The sequence below is a fragment of the Eriocheir sinensis genome, chromosome 3 (genome assembly GCF_024679095.1).
Source record: "Eriocheir sinensis breed Jianghai 21 chromosome 3, ASM2467909v1, whole genome shotgun sequence".
NCBI lineage: Eukaryota > Metazoa > Arthropoda > Malacostraca > Decapoda > Varunidae > Eriocheir > Eriocheir sinensis.
Window position 1 is genome coordinate 21,929,652 of NC_066511.1, and position 25,386 is coordinate 21,955,037.

The 25,386-nt window shown below is 40.3% G+C and overlaps 1 protein-coding gene across 1 annotated transcript; it reads right to left on the reverse strand.

Annotated features, from left to right (window-relative positions):
- Positions 1 to 7,696: 7,696 nt before the first annotated feature.
- On the reverse strand, positions 7,697 to 24,895 carry LOC127006557 (GPI ethanolamine phosphate transferase 2-like). The gene is made up of 12 exons (XM_050876551.1): positions 24,620 to 24,895; positions 22,755 to 22,880; positions 22,236 to 22,425; positions 21,739 to 21,948; positions 19,811 to 19,999; positions 18,424 to 18,551; positions 17,982 to 18,190; positions 15,048 to 15,259; positions 12,718 to 12,981; positions 11,256 to 12,173; positions 9,840 to 10,012; positions 7,697 to 8,781 (listed from the first exon to the last, which is right to left on the reverse strand). Exons 2-12 carry the CDS (start codon positions 22,877 to 22,879, stop codon positions 8,556 to 8,558), a joined length of 2,844 nt encoding a protein of 947 aa, XP_050732508.1. The 5' UTR covers position 22,880; positions 24,620 to 24,895; the 3' UTR covers positions 7,697 to 8,555.
- Positions 24,896 to 25,386: the final 491 nt, after the last annotated feature.

Here is a 25,386-nt window from a genome sequence, read left to right on the forward strand (position 1 = left end):
CAGCAGTGCCACAGTTTTACTAGCATTTGCCAATGGCATCATACTGAGGCTGCAGAGAATCCTAAGGCTGGGAATCATATGAACCAAATTTCAGTGTCTTCAACTTTGTCACTATTGGGTTGTTTCTTGTATCTTGAGCTACTTTCAGTCATCTAAATCATGCCTATTGCATGGTGGATTGCTATAAAACTAAGAAACATTGTGGCAACAGACCATGCCATTTTTTGTAAAAGAATATGGAAGTATTTTGCAAGTTTTTACTTTAAGTTTTGACTTTCAAATAAAAGACTGGTGACCAGTGAACTGTAATGAACAGGGACATTGAGATGTGACTGTATCTTTGTTGAATGATCTACCTGTATTAGACAATTGTTCATGATGTTAGTCTTGAATTAAGTCTGCATTGCAGATCCTGAACTAGAGTGCATCTTCCATGATATAGCAAGGATATGTTGATTTGTGAGTAAAGCTGTGGCATCATTAGTGAAACTGGCCTTCTTTTAGTTTGGTACCCTGGTATGTGCATTTTGGATGTCTTACTGCTATTATTAATATTTTTTTAAGCGAGGTTCCTTGATATTTTCTGTGGTTATGGTGACAGTCATATAGTGGAAAGTCTTATAATGTGATTTTCCTGTATATGGTGTGAAATTACAATTATAGTGATCCGCTTGATGCAGAAAGCCCCCATACCCACTTAGTGAGAGGGGCACCTCTTTGGCTCATTGGTCGAGGAGTGGCTTCCCATTTGGCTGGCCACAAGTTCAGTCCCCCACGATGGAAGCATTTGTTTTCCTCTTTCTGGGCCTGGATCAATTTCTTGTGTGATCCATGACACACAGGTTGTGTGGATGATATGGGAAAGTGGAATTTCAGGGCACTGCAGTGGTGGCTATGGGGGTGGAATCCTCTCCTGTGTTCTGTTGTCTCCCCTCTGTGTTGGAAACAGAAAGATGAATGCCCATGCTCTCCGTAGAGTTTATAGAAAACAAAAGTTTCAGTAGGAAACACAGAACTTAATCTTATTGGGAAAGGAGCTGTGTTGTGACCAGCCAGATGGGAAGCCACTCTCTGCCAATTGGCCAAAGAGGTAACCCAAGTGTATCTGGGGGGCTTTACACATCAGGCAGGTCACTGCACAATGTGACATAAAAGGTAAAGTTGGGGTCATGCGCTATAGCTGTAAGCGGTTGCGGTGCTCATTTCTGACAGTGGCCCTTTGAGCTTGTGATGGGTAAGAACCCACTTTTCCCGAGACAGTGTCAGTATAACATCCAAGTTGCCACAGTTTACCTTCTCCAGGTTTCCCCACATATCCAGTTATTGATCATTCCACAAGGGAGGATGAACTGCTAGGTGAACTGCATGTTGACTACCCAGGTCAAGATTCAAACCCGGGGTGCGGAAAAGGCCATTTCACTATACTAGAATGGTACCCGAATGCTAACCTTTGCACCACGAAGGCGTGATATGAGTGTGATTCGAGTACCATAAAATTAAGATTAAAAAGTTGCAGAACATTAACAAATTACCTGATAAAAGCATATTTCAAAATTTGGCTGGGTAATGGGGCTTTGCTCGACAGATACTTGGAAAAGTCAGATGATGCGGCAATGGTGCCTGTGATTTCTGACAATCTGATGCAAACCCACGTTAATAAAATGCTCCCGAAAGGGTGTGGTGTAGGGAAGTGTGGAAATGATGTTGTCGAGACTGGTAAGATGTAGAAAGATAAGTAGTGGATAAGTAGTGTGGGCAATGGTAGAGAAAGGAAGAGGGAAGCAAGGGTGTATGAGATTGATCTCCCTACATATATGGGCCAGAGTGGATGGACATGGATGGTTGGTTTGAGGATAGTATGGATGGCGGTAACATTGGCATTATAAAGTATGCATGGGTGATAAAGAAAGGTAAACTTGAGATGAAGAGATTTTGGGAGAGTTAGGACAGTGAAAACTTCTGGGAATGAAAGAAGATACTTGTGTTAGGAGATATGAATGCTGAAGTTGGATTCATATCTCCTGTATTTCTTGCAAAGATAGTATGGGAATCAAAATCTGTAACAAGAAAGAGGGGAATTCATTGGGCTAAGATAAGAAGTATCACTTAGGAAAAAGGGATACATTGCATTTTTACACACACTGCTACTTAACATCATAACTGACACTGTAAAATATTTTAAAAGCAGATGTTGTTTTAAGATAACAGCTATGTTATCTTGGAATTTTTTCATAAATTTCTTCCACTAGCTTAATAGTTATCAGCTATTGCACCCTCCATTTCTGTTCTTGACTGTTTTACATTCAAAACTTGTATACTTCCAAGCCTTCTTCCTTCCATTTATCTTTCATATGTGCGGAAATCTTGCTTTCAATATTAATATAATTAAATTAATAATAAGACAAGTTGATCTCAAGAGATTATAACATGCTTGATTAAATAGCCAAGGGTAGCAGGGAGGGTAAGTGTTATCAGAACTGTCAGTCACATATTGGAGGGGATGACAATCATACAGGACATGTCATTTTTGCTTTGAATCTTAAATCACATACCACTAGGACTCCACTGAGAAGGGACATGGAGAGATGTGTCAGGAGTCTCCCTGAGAACATTGAGAGTCCTCTCCTTTGACATGTTTATTGAGCCATGAAGAAGCTTCGCTCTGAGCTTCCCTCACAGGTGAACACTATCCAAACATGTTTGCCTTATGTCAGACAAGGATGGGCAGAGGCCTTGTTGAGCTGAGTATTTTGAGCAGCTGTACATGGCAGACGCTCCAAGTGTGCAGCTAGCAACCACTGGGTTACAAAGAGTGGATGCTGACCCACCTTTCAACAAAACTCCACCTTGTCTTGATGAGGTCAGAGAGGCTAGGGCAAGGTTAAGGGGTGGAAAGGCAGATGGTATTTGTAACAACTACCTCAGTATTATACTGCTCAGTGTGCTATTTGTAACAACTACCTCAGTATTACACTGCTCAGTGTGCCAGGCAAGGTGCTTGTCTGTCTATTGCTCATATGGATTTGCTGCTAGCTGCTAAAATTACAGAGACCTGAGCACTTCAGGTAAGTCTTGGTAAGTTGACAGCTAACTGTATTTGAGTGCTTCGCTTACTGCTGGAGCATTGTTGTATATTTTAACAGGGAATGCTTGTACCCTATGTTCATCTCAAGAAACTGTTTTATTCAGTGTACTGTAAGGCATTCTAGAATCTCCTGCAACTCCATGGGTTTGGTCTATTAACTGTTTTGTAGTCTGGGACAGTGTGCTGTTAAGTGTAAGGGGAAGCATATATAGTTTCTTTACTATTAAAATGCAAGTGAGGCAGGACTATGTCCTTGCCCAATCACTACAATTTTATGGACTGGGTATTGGACAGGATTGTGGACCAAAGTCATTGTGGAGTCATTCTGTAATGGCAATACCAAGGTTACCAACCTTGTATTTGCTGATGATGAATTAACCCGGTAGCAGCGACGGGCCAAATTTGTGGCTTTACCGTGTACCAGCGACGGGCCAAATTTTTGCCATGATATAAACCCCCCAAAATAGGTGATGCATAAACTGATCACAAATCCATTGTTAGATATTAAGAAATGGTTTGCATGAGTGATGATATTGTCTCATTTTCTCGCTTAGAGGGGCCTTTAATTAAGAAACATGATCCCTGCAGCTACCGAAAGTCTTCATGCGTGAAGAAAACATTTAAGATTTTGGAAAATTTCACATACCTTGGTAATGTAGTGCAGAACAATGGCAGGTTGAGTCAAGAAGTCTTAGCAAGGATTAGCTTAGCCCATAATATGGACTTATTCAACATGAGAAGCTATATGGTATTAACCCTCTTGTGCACCGTAAGTTTCCAATAAGTTTCTGTTCCACTCATCATACATTTCTCAGGCCCGACCGGCCCTTTTTTTGCCGCCGCGATACTCTACATTCTCGGACATATTTTACCCTCAGATATATCGTACCCCAATAAATTTGGTATCAATGGCTTCATAAAGACTTGTACTAGAACATGTGCAAATAAAAATAGAGGAAAATATATATATATATATATATATATATATATATATATATATATATATATATATATATATATATATATATATATAAACAATACAAACTCGTTTCAAGTCTTCGTATAGAATATTGTAGACAATAAATCCTAAGTACCAACTCTTCCCCACTCGCTAGCTCAAAATTTTGTGGGCCAACTTTTTCAGCCGAATATATGTTTCGAAGCAGAATTTAGTGAGGATTCTTAGGGTATCCTCAAAATCTTCATACGCCTATTAGTTCCTGAGTTACACCGAGAAAACTGTATTTTTTTCTTCTCCCGTCAGAGTAGGCTAACAACTAAAAATCGCTCCACGCTTCTCATCTATGCTCCTTAGAAAGGTTGCCATATGTTACCATTAAGAAACTTATCCCAACAAATGACACTCCCAAATTTAACGCACTTCCACCGTAAACTTAATTTTTAATCAATTTTTTAAACTTTTATGACGTGTTTCGCGTCATTGTGCGCCAAGACCTTTTACCCTTGATGACGTGAAACGCGTCATCGTGCGCGAGAGGGTTAATAATATCTGGGAAAAAAAAAAAAAAAAAAAAATCAGATCTTCCAGTTGCTTGTGCTCCCTGTCTTACTAAATGGCTGAGGAAATAGTGACTTCAAGAAGAAAACTGATGCCTTTGGTAAATGACTTTGTATCAAATAGGTGATTACTCCATGAGACTAAAATAAGACCTATTGTCTACATAGACCATGAAGAAAAACATTTGACTATATGGGCATCATGTTTCTGTAAGATACAATCCTAAGTGGAAGAAGTCGAGGGAGTGCTCTTAAAGCTTCTGGCTTAAGCAAGTCAGTGTATATCACCAAGTAAAGTGACCTGCACAGTCTTGCTTGGAGGGGTCCCTGGGGATGGAGTTGTAGGGTGGGCAAGGCAGTGTGCCTTCCTGCATATGCCCCCAATGATTGACTGATTAAGACCAAAATAGATGTCCAGCTTGAGGACAGCAGCAGTCTCCTCCACACTAGAGACTTTGAGATTTGATTTTGTCAGCTAGCTATAGTTGTTATAGTGCTGTAGAAATATGGAAAAATTATTCTTGAGTGCATGTAACTCAAAAGTAAAGACAAAATTGTCAGAAAGGACATGGAAAAATATAAACTCATTTCTTTTCAATGCTCACTACTTCATGATCAAAGTCATCACATTTTCAGCCTCTATTGATGATGTTCAAATATATGACCTCTCCAATATGGCCCACAGTGTTTTGGACTCCTTCAGCATGAGTATATGGCATTGTCGACAACAAAGGAGACAGCTCAAGGGCACACACAAAAAAGAAAACAATAATAAAAAAAAAGCCCACTACTCGCCTCTCCCAAAAAAGAATCAAAAGAGGTGGCCGAAAGAAAGGTCAATTTCTGGAGGAGAGGTATCCTGATACCCTACTTTTGAAAGAGTTCAAGTCGTAGGCAGGAGGAAATACAGATGAAGGAAGATTGTTCCAGAGTTTACCAGCATGAGGGATGAAAGAGTGAAGATGCTGGTTAACTCTTGCATAAGGGGTTTGGACAGTATAGGGATGAGCATGAGTAGAAAGTCGTGTGCAGCGGGGCCGCGGGAGGGGGAAGGCATGCAGTTTGCAAGTTCAGAAGAGCAGCCAGCATGGAAATATCGATAGAAGATAGAAAGACAGGCAACAGAAGTAGAAGTGTAGAAGGACAAAGATCCAGATCTTCAAGTCCCTTGTGCTCCCTGTCTTACTCTATGGCTGTGAGACATGGACACTAAATAGGGACTTGGAGAGGCAGATTGATACCTTTGGTAATAAGTGTCTATGCAGAATCATGGGATATAACTGGAATGATTTGGTGTCAAACCGGCAACTACTCCATGAGACTGATTCGAGGCCTATTACCTGTATAGTCCGTCAATGCCAACTCCAGCTATACGGGCATGTGGTACGTTACCCAGAAGCTGATCCTGCTCATCGGGTTGTCTCTGTAAGAGATGATCCTCGGTGGAGGAGGTAAAAAGGGGATGCCCACAGAGTTCGTGGCTTGAGCAAGTCAATAGATCCTGCCAGGAGGTACTCAGAATGGGAAGGGGGCCTACATGGAGACTTGCCCAGAGGGACCCCCAGACTTGGTGTTGCAGGGTGGGTGAGGTGACTTGCTCCCTGGCATATGCCCCCATTGATTGATTGAATATGGCTCTACATTCCTTACATATGGTAATAAGATCTCAGAACACTTTCTTTTATATTTATGCCTGGCATTTAAACACTATGTCTCTCATATTTTTATTAAATAACTGTAGAGCAAACAACATGTCATAGAATCATGAGAAAACAGACTTAGTCTACCATGTAATGATCTCAGAAATATGTAAAATCACCTGAATCAGTGGGTATTCAAATTCCACACTACTCATGATTAGCATTCACATTCATAACACCAAACTACACCTCTATTCAGCTTATATTCAAATTAAGTAGCATTCAAAATTCTAGTGTTGGCCATGTTGTTTAGATCACATTTATGTCATTAGATCCCTTCTGTGCAAGGCAAACAAGAAAATAGTGAATCCCATAAAAACATTTCTGGCAAATAGTTGGAAAAAAGAGAAACCTTGTAACAAGTGTAAAAGTGGACTTCATAAGTGATCCAAAGCATCATAGGTCTAAAAAAATAAACTAGCATCATAGGTCTAAAAAAATAAACTAACTCGAGACAAGAAATTCTTTCAACTATCAGGACTCAGGGTTTTGCACCACCACCATGCCCTCCCTTGGTCTTGGCTACACAAGATAAGGCAAAAGATACAAGCCCGAATGTCAAGGGAAGAGAAAAATAATCTTACTCTGAAGTCGGGGGAGGCAGTGGCAGTGGTCAGCTGGTGGGTGCATTGTCTTTGAGGGCCTGGGTTCGAGTCCTGCCCACCACTACAAAGGGACAATTTTTAGTCATTACTGAATGGCCTAAGACTACCCACTTGTTGTCTTGAAGACCACCTCTCAGCCCCGGACTCTAAGTTAACTCTCTAAGATAATTAAAAATGAGCTCTGAGTCAGCATGAGCCAAGTAAGATAGCACCGCTATAAAACACTTCCCTGCACCATAATGGGCTGGGGCCAGCCAGCAGTGCCCATCAAGAAAAGCCTTCTGTGTCAAAGGCTGAACATTAAAAAAAAAAAAAAAAAAAGTGGTGGATTAACCTGAAGCAGGTATGGGACCGAAAGCTATAGGACAGCTTTTTTATAATCAGTGAATCTATAATATGTGTGTATTAGAACTAAAAAGAATAAAATCAGAGAAGCAATTATGAAGCAAAACAATCATACAATGAACTTGAGATTCAATCACTAGGAATGTATTCCTGGACTTTTATATAAAATGACCTAAAACCCCTAAAATGCAATATTAAGCCAGGCATTTACCTGATTTTTCAAACTACAGCTATGAGATATTACTTTTACACAAGGTATTAGGCTGTATGTAATTACCTTTACCAAAGTTTGATAGAGATAGGATCAGAAGCTTTTTGTGTATATATATAATATATATATATATATATATATATATATATATATATATATATATATATATATATATATATATATATATATATATATATATATATATATATATATATATATATATATATATAAGAGGATTAAGAGGAAATGGAAGAGGATTAAGAGGTTTAGAAGAGGACTAACCCTTTCCATATGGTGACACCGCCGGACGCCCGACAGACGCCGATGTTGGCGTCGCCGGAGTGAAGGGGTTAACACCAGATATATTGGGGGTATAATAATCACAAATAATGATGAATTTGTGGAGAGCACAAGCACACATATGAACAATGCCATTAGAGTAACATACTGTTGTTTACCTCAGAGCTTCCCTTGCTACATTGCCGCCACCACACAGTGGACGGCGAACTAAACCTTATGGCCCTAAATTTTGACTTCTGAGTAAATTGTTCGTATCATCAGAAGTTAACAAAATGAATGTTTATATGTAGGGGATTCTCTGTACCAGGCAGTGTGGGAGGCTATGACTTTAAACTAAAAAAATAATTCTAGTTTATGACTTAAAAATTAAATAAATAATTATGTTAAGGAAAGACTGTTAAGTAAAATGGGCATCGCTGCCATTTTACAGACCATTCATCCTGTCACTCTGGGTACTGACAGTGATTATGATGACAACACAAACACTCATTCTCTATTTCCAAAAGGCATCAAAAGTCTGAGATAAAACAATGTATCACAAATGGGTGTATCCCTGGTTCATTCTGTCTCATCCTGCTTTTCTACAGTTTTATTGCATACATCATTTCCATTGCATGTCCCTTCTCTTCCCTCAGAAATATAGAAATATGTAATATATTATTATTATTATAATTTTGTAAAATACGCAAGTCAGCACCATAATTACATAATGACTTGACATCAAAATACACTTAAAATCACTCCTTCAATATATCAGTCAATAAACAAGTTAATAAATAAATCAACCAAAATTACTCAAACCTGTAAGTGACCTCTAGCAGTGTGCACACCTTCTCTATGCCCCACATGTACAATGTGAGAGCACACAGCACTAACACATGGGCTCCCTCGTAGAGCAGCTTGGGGGTGAATACAGACCAGATGAAGAGGTGATGCCGCTGCCACGTCACATTCAGCATGTAGAGCGTTACTGTCACAAGACGAATGCACCACCACACATACAACTGCTTCTGCCACCTGCCGGACCAAAAAGTGTAATAATACCAATTGGTGAAACTCAGAAACCATCAGTAACTAAAACTATGCATGGTTGGTGCACTCCTACCAGAATTTTTTTCTTATTACAGCAAAGAAAAGTCTGAGGACAAAAACAAGAAAAAGACCACAGCAAACTCGTCCCACCAAAAGATTTCATAAAAAAAAGTAGTCAGTTGGAGTTGGAGAGGTTCCTCATACACTATAAGAAAAGAAAACATGAGCCACATTACCAATCCACGGACCTTATAGAAAAAATGAGGAACGATACTTTCATCATTATCACTATATGTGACTGAAAATTATGAGGTGTTTGTGTTTATAAAAGAATGCATATACGAAGTCTATCAAGGGGAGAGTATCAAGACACCTCTCCTTCCGAGAACACCTCTCCTCCCGAGATTGACCTCTCTTTTGGCCACTCTTCTGAACTCAATTTTTTTTACAGGGACAGTGATTAGTAGACTTTTTTTCTCATCATTATTATTATTATTATTATTATTATTATTATTATTATTATTATTATTATTTTTTTTTTTTTTTTTCCCTTGAGCTGCTTCCTTTACAGTAAAAAGTCATTGGAAAGTAATAAGCAATCCAATCCTTCAATTCTGGTCTTGAGTTTTACAGTTGAACTCCAACATACAATAGTCATTTAAGTACAACAAAGGAGAAATTGCACTAAAAGGGGAGCATAAAATTAAAATCTTTTAAAAGTTGATAACCAATTCAGGAAAGAAAAATAATTTCAAAATGGAAAAAATGCTTTGAATAAGCAATGACATGAATATTTAGGAAAGAGGAGGAAAAGGTAAAAAAATTAGTTTTTATAAGTGTGAGTTTTGAAATAGCAGAATTTTCCAGTGTCTGACTTTTCCAATAATTCTGGAGAGCTAATGGATAAACTGAGGAAGTTATTATTATTTTAAATTTCTTAATTAAGGTGATATGCAAGTAACAGGACTGATTCAAATAAAACCAACCCAGGTTAGAAAATACTGCAATTTCTCAAAAAATAATGAAAAAAAAAAAATTCTGACCTCTCCTTGGAACCATCCTTGGAAACAAGGTGCACCAGGAAGGCTAGGTAAGTGAGGAAGGTGCTGCCAAAGGTCTGAGTGGCGATGAGGACACCATGCAGCAGGGGATGGAAGGAACTCACACCCACAAACCCAGCACTAACATCAACTGTGGTAAGGCTGTTGCTGTTGCCCTGAAAGAACAAAATGTGGTGAGAAGGGAAGAGAAAACATGGTTTCATATTCATACTCAGTAAAAGTCCATTAATCTGGTTTGCAGAGGAGCGGCCTCATGGATTATCAGAAATGCTGGACTACTGGATGGCAGTGCATGTATGAAAAATTATACTTTTTTTTTAAGTCTGATCCTCCTTTGCTGTGTAACACTGTATGTGTGTACTGTTATGAGTCTGTGTGGTAAGGGGGGGAGGGAGGATAATGTTATATTTTTCCACTAGCTAACAAGATGATACCAGCTGAACCCAATCCTGTTAATACATCTTAGTAACATGGAAGTGGAGAGAAGATGAAGGAAGGTGGAACAAAATAGAAGATATGAGGGTAAACAGATCACACCTGACTAATGGACAACACAACACAAGTTCAGGTCATCCAGACTTGCCCATGATTAGCATTCCCTGTTTTTTTAATGGAAGATGCAACATGAGTTGCATAACATTCTCATATGTTGAAGAATATTTTACTCTGAGTAGAAAATCTTCAGTAAAAAACTTTTTATATTCCTTACCCTGTGAGTTGTAAAAGTTGGAAGAAAGCATAACACCTTTGATTTGATATGGGTGAACAGGGCAAGGAGAGATGAGACGGGACGAGGGAAAGAGGGAGAGGGGAGTGTGGGAGGGAGGTTGCCAGGGGCAAGAGAGGGAGTGCAGGAGTGATGTTGCTTAACAATAAAATTTAAAATATATGACATGATGCATTCTGTTCAAAACATTATACCATGTTATTCAATTGCTGAGTATTTTACCACTAAGGCTTATCCTAGAACATAGGTTTGTAATAACATTTTTCCATTTTCTTATCAGGAAACATTATTATGCAATAATTAATAATTATTATGCATTTAATATAAATCTGATATATTGGAAGACTTACAATACATTATATTAGAAATATGGCAGTAAACAAATGCTATACAATATGCACCCAGATGCTTCCTTCTAGCAAAATATCCTTATTAAAAAATCCAAACATCATTGCAGAAACTGGGTATCTATTCTGATTTGCCATTAATGTCATAAACACTATTTTTAAGTTGTTATTGGTGAAATATAACTCTAATCCCTAAAACTTTTTTTCATTTAGAATATATCTTGACCTAATTGTTAAAATGATTGCTGGTGTCCCTTAAAATAGAACAGGGCACATGACTTTCATGACAGTGTCATTAATTAAAAATCAGAACTTCAGACTCACCTCATTGAAGTAGTGTGAGAAAGCCAGCCAGTTGATAGCTAGTGCAGCTCCCTCCCAAGACAAGTATCGGGCCAAGACCAGTCTATACAGCACATGACTGAGGACCCAATTTTGAAGCAAAATCAAGGACAGCATACCTATATTGTCCACTCTCTGCAGCAGCAGACACAGCAAAGACAAAGCTGTATAGCTGTACTGAAGCAGAATACTTATCTTATCATCTTCCAAATCATAAGCATCTGATATTTTTGAAAGCTTACTATGTGGCTTGAAGTCAATCAGTTTGGCTTTAAAAAGGCCATATACATAAAGTAAAAATATGGCCAGGTATGCTACCTGGGCTTCAAAAGTGCCACCATCATATAATAAGTAATGTCGGCTAAATATTGCAACGCATGTGATGAACACAAGGGGCCATGCAGTATGTAGTAATAATAGGAAGGAGATCACTAGTCCAACCACCACCACCATGACTAAGATCTTCCCTCCCACAGTGCGCAGGATATCTCCCAGGTCCTCCAAGTGTCGCCATTTATCTCCTGTGCCATTCCATGCCCTAAGGATCCTGCTTAGAACCAGACTCAATGCCAATAGTACCAGCATCTTGTTCTGAGGTAAATAAGCTTTTTCAAGCAAACTTAGTTCACCTTTCTCTTGTTTCACTTGCATTGGTAAGTGCATATAATTTTTATCCTCCTCCTCCTCCTCCTTTCTGCTACTGTAATGGACTTGACAAGAATGTGAGCCTCGAAGGTTTTGAATGATAATCTTGAAAATGAGGCACACATGAAGAGTGGTGGTAAGGAAGTACACCGTCTGATGCTCCTCCTCAACCAAACTTGTCCCCAAGAGGCTGAGGGAGTGGAGGCCAGTCCCTAAGAGCAAGAAGTAGTGCACCACATCTCTGGAGCCTGTTTTCTGAAAAAAAGATAAATAGAAAAATTTAGCATTGGATACATATCAAATATGCAAATGAAATTAACAAGCTGAAGTATTATATGATGTATAGGATATAATTATCAGTTTAACTTTGATTTTAGAACTAGGTGGAGTGGAGTATTTAAGATGAAGAAATCAGATAACAAATGAGAAAAAAATTACCAAATGAAAGGAGTCACGAATATATCATGAAACCTTGATATTTTTCTGCTGGCTTCAATATGGAGGGTAAGGACATAGCTGAGATTGAGAGTTAAGGTTGAGGCCATTAGCATGGGCAAAAAATGTGGCCTCATGGTCAAGGACTATGTCTACCAGTGACAATTTCTTGTCTTACAGTTCATCAAAGATTTTTGCTCAAATACCAGACCAATATTTTTGTGGAATAGGGGGAAGGTGACATCAGAACTTCAGTAGTTGGTATGTATGGTACCCATGCAATAAAAAGTACAGATTGTCATAAAAGACATTCAAAATAACCCTAGGTCCCTAGATAATCAATTTCTAAGTGGTATAAACTCACTTCATATGGCTTCTGTGGTATTCTTGTGACAGTAGGAATAGAGATAGAAGTCAATGTCACTGTGACATAAATGAAGACTACAGACAACAGCCAAGCACTGGGCTGCAGTAAGTGGCACATCTTTGACCCTGAGGCAGCAGCACACAAGAGGAGCCAGCCCAGGAAAGTAAAGCCAGCACACCAGCCCACTGTGGTGCCAACAATCTGTCTCCTTGGGGCCAGGGGGATTCCTTTAAACTGCCGCCATATGCACAATATGAATATCTGCAGAACACAGGAAGAAACATCCGTCACATTTTTGTGCTGCATCATTACAATGCTGTTATAATACAATATGCATTCCTGCAAATGTGTAGTAATATTGAACAAAAATAAGAACATCACCATCATCATTGTTATTGTTATAATCAAATTTCCAACACAGGCAGGGTCATGGGTTATGAAGAGCTTTAAAAAGAAAGTACTGCATAGCTATCAGGGGAAATTAGCCAGTCAGATAAAGCACAACACATTCTCTCATCATTCACATAATTCTGCCTTCAATAGTAATGATTCCTATGACCACTAACATAGCATAATATATCACAGACCACTGAAGGTCTGGTGATCAGAAAAAATAGCCGGAATAAAATGTAACATAAAAAAGTATTGAATTTTACTAAGAAAAATAGTATCAATGGTTGTATCGGTTTACTGGAAAAAGTTAATGACATTTACATGAAATAAAATGAATATTTTTATTGCAGTGAATTAAGTCCACACTGGCAGACAGAAGTTATATTTTGCCAGACAGCTACAACAGGGCAGTGTTAAACAATTAAAGATGGTGGAAAAGAGAAAGTAAGGCAGGTATAGTGTACAAGGCTCCTTGTTATAAAATATGCTGGTGTTCTCAAGGGAGGTCCTATGCAGTCAGGTAACAGGTTGGGCACACCCAACTTGACCTCACTAGGTTCAAGTGGTGGTAGGCTTGGTAATGAGGTCTAAAGTGAAAAAGTCCCCACCTATCCCTATCCCACCTGATAATGACAGTAGAAGGGATGAGTAGTTTTGACACCCTCCACCATGTGGCCAAACCTAGTGAGGTCAAGTTAGGTGTGACCAAAGGACCTTACTAGGACTGCACTTGGGAGTGCCCACATATTATCTATGAGGAGTCCTGTACAACACCAGCCTTACTTTCTATCAAATCGTTGAAAACAGTGATAGTGTCCAACAAAACCAACTGGTAATATCCTTACGCTTCTCTATAGCTCATATGCCCAATCATATGACATTTCCATAAAAAAATTCATGAAATCTATTAGTATTGAGCTCTTCTAGCCTCATATTAAGTGGCTATCCATATGCACCTACGTAGTGCAGTGGTTAACATGCCTAGCTAGGAATCAGCAGACTTGGGTTTAAATTCTGGTCAAGGAAGTCATAGCACAGCCCACCCATCAGAGAATCTGTAATAACATGGTGAAAGAATCCTGTAATGAACACTTTTAATCAGAAGGCTAGGTTAAATCCCCGGCACTCAGTGGTGTTCATTACAGGACAGCCCACCTAGCTGTTCATCCTCCATTTCAAGGCTGGTTGATAAATGAGCACCTAAGAAAATTTGGGGAGGGTAAATTAGGGTAACCTAAATGTTACACTGGCCCTGTGCCCCAGGGCAATGGGTTCTAACCCATCTAAGGCCCAAGGGGCAATGAGACGAAGATTAGAACCAAGGTCACACACAGCTATGGCATATGCTCAAACTTTACATGCTTTATATATATGTAAAGGAGAGGGGAATACACATATGCTTGGCTAGGTGCAAATCTTTACTCAGACTTGTTTTCATTATTCATGGGCTGCATTATTATCCCCAAAAGCTGCACGAATGGTAACTTTTTATTAGTATCTCTTAATACTAATACTGTGTAATTTTCAATATGTTCCCGAGCAACATGTTCAGTGACTCCTAAAACCTGTCTTCCCCCTCTAAATATTTTAATGAGAAATAGACAATTCTTACTCCCACCCGTACTTCCTTAACCCTTTCAATACAGTGATGCAGACGTCGGCGTTACAGTATGGAAAGGGTTAAGAGGAAATGGAAGAGGATTAATCCTCTTTTAAATCCTCTTCCATTTCCTCTTAAGAGATTTAGAAGAGGATTAAGAGGTTCAGAAGAGGATTAACCCTTTCCATATGGTGACGCTGACGTCGGCGTCACCATACTGAAAGGGTTAAGATATAATTCTATACAAATATGAATTGGTATAATACATGCACAGTTTTTAATTTTCCAAACCCAAACTACATCAAACTAACAAAGTGTCAAGTTGAAAAAGTACCATGAGGAGGCCAATGTTGGCAAGGTAGATGATGGGAAGATCATAGCTCTGATGGCGGGCAACAAGGGCCTCAGATATTTGCTGTTGGCATTCTCTGTAAAACTTGCAAACACGTTCGACTTCTGCCTTGCTGCCTCCAGGGTTTTGATGCAGGTCTTGCAAAAGCTGTTCATGTAATCGTGAAGTTTCCTCAAAAAGCAGTTCTGTATTGCCTACGGAAAATCAAGTAGAGTGAGAAAAGAATCAAAACTTTAAACAATGAGAGAGGGGATTGGCTAGCTGGGAAGACAAAATTTACATGTATTTCATAAACATTTTCTTTGCCTTAGTCCTTAGTGCAGTGGATAAAATAGTGGATTAAAGGAAGTCCTTCTATTTTATTATAAGTGTTTTCTAAAAGATATTACAAATACAAAATAAAAGTAGCAAAAAAGCTTGCACTGTAAGAGGAATTCTGATATACCATACATGTAAAGTGTGGTGCAAACAGCCTTACAGTATGGCAATACTTCTTTATAAAAGCTAAATTTCTTGACATTATTAATTTTGTGCAACAAGTTTTCTGTAACTTACATTAATGGTCCCTTGTTCTTCCATTGTCTCTTAAAAGATCCTCCCTGTCCACATTCTCTAATCTATTTACTGCATCAAACACCATTATTAAGTCTCCCTTTTCTCTTGTCTTACAACTTTGGTAGTTGCAAATAATTCTATCCCTCTTCATTTGCAGCTGTGCTAGACTAGACTAAATCAAGTTGTGGTCCTTTGTGTCATCTCAAGTTTTCTTATGTGTTTTATTTCTGTAAGGTGACCAGATTACAGTTGCATATTCAAGCTTTGATGGTATCATATCAATGCCCTCCTCCACTTGCTTAAGGAAAAAGAGGGTCAACTTTTCAGTAGTATGCCATGCCACATGCATGCATTCACAGACAAGCCAGGTAAAAGGCCTTGATCTAGGGCCACTTTCACAGTCATTTTGTTTATTTTGATCGTTACCAATGGTGCCGATCGACGCTATAGTTTTCCATGTGAAACTAGCCTATGGGGTAGTGGTGGCTGCAGAGGAAGCGAGAGGTGTTGAGAGTGTGTGGTAAGGTGCGGGGCTAGGCTAACCCTGCACCCGCCACTACCCCATCGGCCAGTTTTAAGTGGAAATTCTATAGCGGCGATCGCCGCCATTGGTAACGATCAAAACAAACAAAACGACTGTGAAAGCGGCCCATAGTCTCACTGAGTAATCACCAATTTGATACAAAATAATTTCAGCGAATATTCCATGATACTGTATAGCAGTGTAATATGATTATAGCTGTTATGGTTCTGATGGTTCCCTTTCCATTTCCAGATAAGAATGACCACCCCCCTCTTCAAGTCAGGAGGAATGGTACCAGATTGCCATGCAGCAGTCAGGACTGCATGCAACCTACAGATCACGGCCGCATCTCCAACTCTGAACAACTCTGCACTGATGTTATAAACACTAGCATCCTTTCCACCTCTCAATCGCCTTGCCACAGCTTCTCGAACCTTATCAAAAGAGGGTGGCCTTTCATCAATGGATGGATCTGCATCTGCCGTTTGTAATCCAGCAGTTGAGAACTGCCCACTCAGAGGGTCTGTTGTATAAAATTTCTCAAAATACTCAGTCCAATGAATCCTCTGCTCATCTATATCTGACATAAGACAACCAGCTGCTGTTGAGATAATGCTAACCTGATGAGCAGGCTTGAATCAAAGTTTCTTCAGAGCTTTGTAGGCAGCTTGGTCATTTGCACTGCAACAGCTCTTGACCTCTTCAGCAAAACTCCCACCATATATACTTTTTGTCTCTCCTCAGGAAAGCTCTACTCATATGTGACAGAGCCCTATATTGGTCCTGATTTCCAGCAAACCTGGCAAAGCAACTCAGCATTCTCCAGCCTCTCCCTTGAGGCAAAACTACTCCTTGATTTTGGGTGCTCTCCAATGCATTTCTTTGCAAAAGTTTCACTTTTGAAGATATCACACAAATCTACATGGCCCTCAAAGATGCTTGCACACTGAGCTGATTTGAAACTGTCACTGCATACTCATGGGCACACAAGAAGTCTTTCAATATCAAAATTAAACACATTATGATTAAATCCTGAGATTCTTCTTGACCTGATATGAAGCGTGAGTGTTGCAACAGCAAGGTTATGATCAGTTGCAAAGAACTCTGTACTCCAGAAAACTGCATTTCTATGGGATTCTCCAACAAGTGGTTACCAGGATGAGGTCAGTCTCCTTAGCTATCCCTCCAGCATTGCTAAACAAAGTCCAGTGGTGTCACTCTGGTCTTAAGAGCCTACAATGCCCAACCTCCTGAATCTTGCAAAATTCAGGATGGAGTTGTTGGTGTTCCTAATACACAACTCATAGCCAACTCTCAGTGCCAATGGTAGCAATAAAGTTGCCCAAAACAAAGAATGTGTCCCGAGGGGGGCACTGGTCTAATATGGAGTAATGTTTGGCACAGAACATCTCTTTCTCTTCAGTTTTACACTTCTAAGAAGGAATGAGCACTGCAATAAGAGACATGAAGCCCATGATGTTCTTCAGCCTCTCTTTCACTATACTCTCATCAACTATGAAATAAAGTTGATTGAAAAAGATAAGAGGTTTGAACGATATAAAAAAATACAGCTATCTCAATGTATGCATTGATTACTGGAACAGCCTGGACAAAGTTGTTTAATTCAAAAACATAAATGAGTTTAAAACTAAGTTTCACCAAATGAGACTCCAAAACAAGACCCAACAAGCATAGCTCATTTCCTGTAAATCACATCTAAGCAAACACCCACCCACTCACACAAACACAAACTTAATGACTTACTTCTAAAAATGAATGCTATGGTAATTAAAATTACATTAGAAAATGCCCATTTCAGGTGGTTACAGTTTGCTCACCATGACTAAGATGGAGACCAGACCCTTTAGCGATAGCTAGCAGCTGTCGTGCTGCCTGGCGCTGCAGGGTCATCCTCCTTTCTGGTGGTATGTGCTGCAGCACCTCAGGGAGTGGTCGACCCACGTTGCCCTCAGGCACCCCAATACCAGTAAGAAGGCCGAGGGTTGGTGCTAGGTCCACCTGTCTGGCTCCCTGCACTCTCTGAGGCCTTAATTCAATCAGGATCATCATATGAGGGATACAACAAAATTTTAAATAACTTAGTTTGCCTAACATTATAAGAAGCTTTTAATACAAAAAATCTGTGAATAAAAAGGGAATATTGTAGATGTTGATAAGATAGCATATGAGGTTGATATTTAAATTAGGAAAAAAATGGTTGATACATAAATAGACCAACATGGAAATACTAGTGATAAGAAACAGGTTGATGAAACTTACTTTTTCTCAGTAAAAGTATTGGAGAGAAACAGTGCTGATGTTGTGACTTCAGAGTGGGAGGAGCCACCATGCCCACCCGCATCACTCATACCATGGTCACCACAAACCACCATCATGTACTTCAAACCCTGTTGACAAGGTCTAGTCTCATCCACCCAAAGAATGTAGTACTTTCTTCATCAAAGTAATTATGGTTTCCAGAAGTTTCTCCCTAATAAGTAGGTTTGGTGTGATCAGACATAGAATAGTAGCAGACAATACTAGTATGGTAACTATGGAATGAGTTTTATGAAAAAGTAAGCTTAATAAACAAAAAAACAAACACAAAAAAATATACAACTAGATGCATAGCAATCGGAGAGTGCACACCTCTGCCAAAGATCATCCTGAAAATTGGTATGGGCATCAACTGTGATCCTATGCATCATATGGAAGCATTTGTTTCAAAATTTGATGAAATTCTATTTTTTTGGAAACTTTGACCTTGGGTGAACTTTTTGAGGTCAAGGTCAAAGGTCAAGGTCAAGGCCATGCAAGGTGCATCTTTCCATGAGCTAAAATATGAACCAAGTCTGAAGTCTCTACGATGACGAGAACCGAAGTTATGGCCAAAAATATGCGAATCTGACGTTTTGTGCGACCTTGACATTGACCTTTGACCTTTGACTTAAAAAATTTAATGGGTTCTATTCTGGATGGACAAGAAGCTTCCCTGAAAAACTGGTTCAGATATCCACAAAATTGTGCACAGGAGACTTAACGAACAAACAAACAAATAAACATACTGACCGGACCGAAAATATAACCTCCTCCAACTTCGTTGGTGGAGGTAACAAAAGGTTTACACAAACTGGTTAACCTCAAAACCTAATTCTGAGATGTTTGCCAATTTTACACTTACCAGAACCTTGTGTGCACATCCTACAACTGCAAGTTGTTTTCTATTGTTCTTAATTGTTTAAAAACTGATGCTGAAATGACATGAACATAATCTATCAGGTAATAAAATGGCAAACCCTTTATATAGCTGTTTTTACCTGTTGCAGTACACAGGAGTAAAGACAGTGTTGTCTTACATTTTTCCAATCATTAATTCTTTATCTACTCATTCTCAACATACACATATGCTCTATTTGGTAAAGGTCTTCCCTATCTACCCATTCAACTTCTCCAAAGTCATGTTATGCAGAAAGCCCAGTTAGGCTTAGAGACTGCAGAATCATGGAAGGAGAGTGAAACAATGGGGGGAAGAGTTAGGAAGGGACTCTTTCCTACATTAGAGAGATATTTGATGCTGATGATAATGCCACTAATATATATATAATACAATAATACATATCCATCACAAAACCAAGTATAGAAGGAAATTTTGTACATCATATCTTACCTTGGCTTCAAGGGCACCATGAATTTTCTTAACAACAGAATCCATCTCACGCAACTTGGGGCCCATCAAAGGACTCATGGGACCCTCCAGGTGGCCAATGTGGTCTAGGCCAAGATAGTGAAGAATCAATACATCCCATTCATCAGATTGGAGCACTTTGGAGGAATGGTATGTGACATTGTAGTCCACCTGTGTTAAAAGAGGCAGATCATCATCAATATACAATGTGGAGTTAGAATTATACATCAGTTAAAGGACCAGAACAAGAGATATACAATTTTTGGATTGCAAAATTCCAAGCTCGTCAATAGTATGAGGCAAAAATTTGTCCTAGTGAAAGTTAAAAAAAAAATAGGGTCTAGTTATACCTGAGGAAAAGGTAGGCAGTCTATTTCATCGATGTCTCATCTTTTTTGCCTGTCCATTACCAAAATATCTCAAAAGCAGTTTCACATATACAGGGGACCCTTGATAACAGTTACTGTACAAACAACAACTTTTCCATCAAGTTTCATAAATTATCTATCTATCTATATCTCCAACGCCTTGCTCCCTCGCGGGAACTTCCCTCCAGGGGGCGGCTGTGGCAGAGGTGTCTCCATCTCTCCCTGTTCTGACACTCCCTCTCAGCACATTCAATCCTGCTACTTCCAACTCTCTCGCTCCAATACTCACTCACCCTATTGATCCACTTCATAGGTGGTCTTCCCCTGACACCCCCTCCCTCAATCCTTCCCTCATACATCTCTTCACGAATTTATTTTACCCCATTCTCATCACGTGTCCAAACCATCTTAATGCACCATGCTTCACCCACTCCACCACTCCACACTCCACTCTTTTTGCTGTTGCACCCATACCAAACCTCTCATACTCACTTTCATTACTTTCTCCATCCCATCCTGACACACCACATGCACCTCTTATATAAACTCATTTCCACTGCATGTATTCTCAATTGCTGTGCTGCATTCCATGTCCACATCTCTAATGAATATGACAGAGTTGGCAGGATAATACTATTCCTTATTCCCCTCTTTACCTCCATGTTCACACTTCTTCCTTTCATAACTCTCTTCAGTGCACCCACCACCTGTCTGCCCTTCACTGCTCTTTCCCTCACCTCACCTTCCATACTGCCATGCTTTCATAAAAGTCCCTAAATATTTAAACTCAGTCACCTCCTCCATTCTCTCCTCCCCTAATCTTATCCTACACTTCGTTGTACCCTCTGTTCTAACTCTGTACGGCTTTGCTAAATCAATGACCTGTTCTCTCACCCTCTCAAATACCATAACCTTACTTTTTCCAGCATTCACTCTCAGCTTTCTCCTCTTACACACCCTGTCAAACTTATCCACTATCCTCTGCAGCATCCCCCAATTTCATAAACTAATATTGAAATTTTGCACATTCTGCCAACATTCCAACCAACAACAAGCAACAGCACTTGGAGACCACAAACTTTCACCAAGGTAGAGTAATCTATTAATGAAACCAGTCTTAACTACCATAAAATATCAGTGTTGTGGCACTGTTATGTGTGCCGTAAGGTGCAGGAGGAAGCTATCTGAGACTTATTTGGGTCAAGGAGGGAGGCTTGGAGGCCTATGAGGGGCACCTGAGGAATGAGGGGAGGGGCAAGCAAGGAGGGAGGAGGTTAACTTGTTTAGCCTAGAGATTCTCCTCACCTCTCCTCTGCTATTTTTCTTCATCTTTTTTTAATATTGAAAAGATAATTAACTTAGCTATAGCTACCATATCAAACACGCTGCTACATCTCAATCTGAAATTCTCTCATCTTACAAAATGCAATGTTCTTTCAATTATATTTAGGAGGGTAAACATTTTTAGCCAACTATCAAATTTCATATGCAAATTAGTGAAATTATATCATCTCAGACTGAAAGACAACCAAATTACATTACCTCTGTATAATCACTGACAAAAAAGGATGTGACACCCTGATGCCTTGAAAACTGTCTTGGAAACAGTTTGAGCCAAGTGTCATCCCCGTAGAAGTGAATCCGTCGCCCTTGTGCTACCCAACGCTGAATAAGGTTGTCATCTGCGAGCTCTCCAGCTCCAAAGTTCTCAATCACATCCATAAAGCCTGGAATGCTGCCTGTTACCATAGACTGTTGGCAAGGAGAAAAGTGGGAGGAATTATATCCATACCTATTTTTTGACTTGTAAATACATGGCATGATGACATATTTTGATGTCTACATTTACCCTCTTCCCAAAGAATGAGGTAAGAAAGCAATTTTTGAAGACCTGTGTGGCTAAAATGTAAAAGTATATATATATATATATATATATATATATATATATATATATATATATATATATATATATATATATATATATATATATATATATATATATATATATATGAATACTTTAAAGAACAATAGGAACAAACCTTAATCCTGGGTAGTGTGACAGTTGGTGCAGCTGTGTGGAAGATGTAACCCAGTCCAGCACCAGTGGCCATCATCCCCTGCAAGTAGGGCATGAGGGGTGCAGTGGCTGTTACCAGTTGGTCAGTGCGCAATGCATCTATTACAACCAGCACTGTTTTCTCCACTGCTGCCACAGAGTCATTGGGGTACCTGGAAGAAGTAAATATTTAAAATACATCAACTCTTACAACATGCTTAATTAGTGAAAAAAATTTAGTAAGAGACCCCTACCTTAACCCAACAGACACTGACCTATCATTGCTAAGATAATTACCAATTTCTGCTACAAAACGGTGAACTATCACCTCTAAAGTGTTAACTTGTCAGCAATCAGTAACCTAGCACCTTCCAGTCTGCTCAATAAAAAGTGATGATAGCATTTGATAATCGTAAAACTGCTGCTCGGTGAAAAGTCACTCTGTTTGACCAAGTCTTGACCTGTCCCTGTTTAATACCCCCTAATACGAGACAACACTCGCCTGGCCAGGACATCTTGGGGCTGCAGGGCAGGACGAGGGCGCACCGTCACCAGGCCCGTGAGGTAGGCCAGCAGACATGCCACCACGGCGACCTGCTCCAGCACCAGCGGCGACAACCCTCCCATCCTGGACGAGAACTTGGTTAAGATTGGTTTCATTAACATGCTGATACCTCATCTCCTACCTGATGACAGTTGTTTTGATCTTTATACTCTTTTCTATTGATTTCCGGGAGGTTTGATGGTTAGCAGAATACATGTACAACAACTGAAGAGAAGTCGGTTAGGTAGGAAATGAGATATCGGCGCGTTAATAATAATAATATCAATTTTTACTGAGAATTTCACAGACGACATTTGGATACCATGCTTAACACAGGAAGAAGAGCCAGAAGATGCTGTTGTTGTGGATGTTGGTGGCCGGTGCCTGCCTAAAATGAAGTTGCTCCTATTTGCCTGGTAATGACTTGCAAGGTGATCATCGATGTGGAAGCAAAGGAAATCACAGGTGTGGGAGCAGAGGTGATGATAAGTGTAGAAGCAAAGGTGATGACAGGTTTTGCAGCAAGGTGATGAAGAATTTGGCAGCAAGGTGTTGATGGGTTTGGCAGCAAGGTGATGATGGGTTTGGTGGCAAGGTGATGAAGAATTTGGCAGCAAGGTGATGACGGGTTTGGCAGCAAGGTGATGATGGGTTTGGCAGCAAGGTGATGAAGAATTTGGCAGCAAGGTGTTGATGGGTTTGGCAGCAAGGTGATGATGGGTTTGGCGGCAAGGTGATGAAGAATTTGGCAACAAGGTGATGACGGGTTTGGCAGCAAGGTGATGATGGGTTTGGCAGCAAGGTGATGAAGAATTTGGCAGCAAGGTGATGACGGGTTTGGCAGCAAGGTGATGATGGGTTTGGCGGCAAGGTGATGATGGGTTTGGCGGCAAGGTGATGATGGGTTTGGCGGCAAGGTGATGATGGGTTTGGCGGCAAGGTGATGATGGGTTTGGCGGCAAGGTGATGATGGGTTTGGCAGCAAGGTGATGATGGGTTTGGCAGCAAGGTGATGATGGGTTTGGCAGCAAGGTGATGATGGGTTTGGCAGCAAGGTGATGATGGGTTTGGCGGCAAGGTGATGATGGGTTTGGCGGCAAGGTGATGATGGGTTTGGCGGCAAGGCGATGATGGGTTTGGCGGCAAGGTGATGATGGGTTTGGCAGCAAGGTGATGACGGGTTTGACAGCAAGGTGATGACGGGTTTGGCAGCAAGGTGATGACGGGTTTGGCAGCAAGGTGATGACGGGTTTGGCAGCAAGGTGATGACGGGTTTGGCAGCAAGGTGATGACGGGTTTGACAGCAAGGTGATGACGGGTTTGGCAGCAAGGTGATGACGGGTTTGACAGCAAGGTGATGACGGGTTTGGCAGCAAGGTGATGACGGGTTTGGCAGCAAGGTGATGACGGGTTTGACAGCAAGGTGATGACGGGTTTGGCAGCAAGGTGATGACGGGTTTGGCAGCAAGGTGATGACGGGTTTGGCAGCAAGGTGATGACGGGTTTGACAGCAAGGTGATGACGGGTTTGACAGCAAGGTGATGACGGGTTTGGCGGCAAGGTGATGACAGCTTTGGCGGCAAGGTGATGATGAGTTTGGTAGCAAATTGTTTACCTTAGTGATAGTAAAGAGGCAGGGAACCAACTACTCATAAGGGTGCTTCGTCTCTGTGCATCTATCTCTCAAAGTTGTCGAATTTGTTTTTAAATGGCTTTCAAGTCACTCTGGCCCCTGGTTGCTCTGGCCCTCGGTTACTCCGGCCCCAACCCTGGCCATTTTGGCCTCCCACCTTGGCCATGAGAATATTGATTTATCATCTTACCCGGTGTTTTAGAGGACTGGACAGGCCATACAATCATTGATTTCCCACGCCGGTCCTCCCCGTGTTGAGCTTGAACTTGAGCGTGTTTGTTTGGGTGGCGGGGAGACTCGACACGGCGCTGCTGCTGATGATGATGTTATGTAGTCCTGATTGATTGATTGATTGATAGTTTATTGTTGCAGGTAAACAACAAGGGCTGTAGACGGTCCCATCAAGGCAAGTATAGAGAGGTATCGCCGGAAATGAGGTACAAGGTTAAGATTCGTTTTATTACCGTGCCAGTATTTCATTACCTACCTTATGAAACATCACTAGCTCTTCATATATCTTTTCTACAAACGTTCAACAATCATGGAAACGCTTTCAAAATCCAATTCAAGGACTATTTATTGTTGAAAATATATATCATCCTGCCTCAAGTAAGCAATTGCTAGATGACAAGTTCGAGGAAGATATATCCACTCATGGAAACTCGACAGCCGTGAGCGAGCGGAATGTGCTGAGCAATAATAAAGGGAAAACTTGGGGTGCCACTGGCTACACGCTATATCATATCTGCTTGCCGATTATCTAAGCCGGGATTCGATCGCGGTGGTGTTGCACAAAAAAAGTTCCCATGTGCAAAGTAGGCGATTGTTATTAAAATCTGTTGTCAACGTTCATATATTCGGGCATCTTTCAACCCCCAGGGATTGGTGACTCAATTAATATACAACTCCTTCATCGTGATAGGTATGTGTATCATTCTGGCAGCATGTCACTGCAAT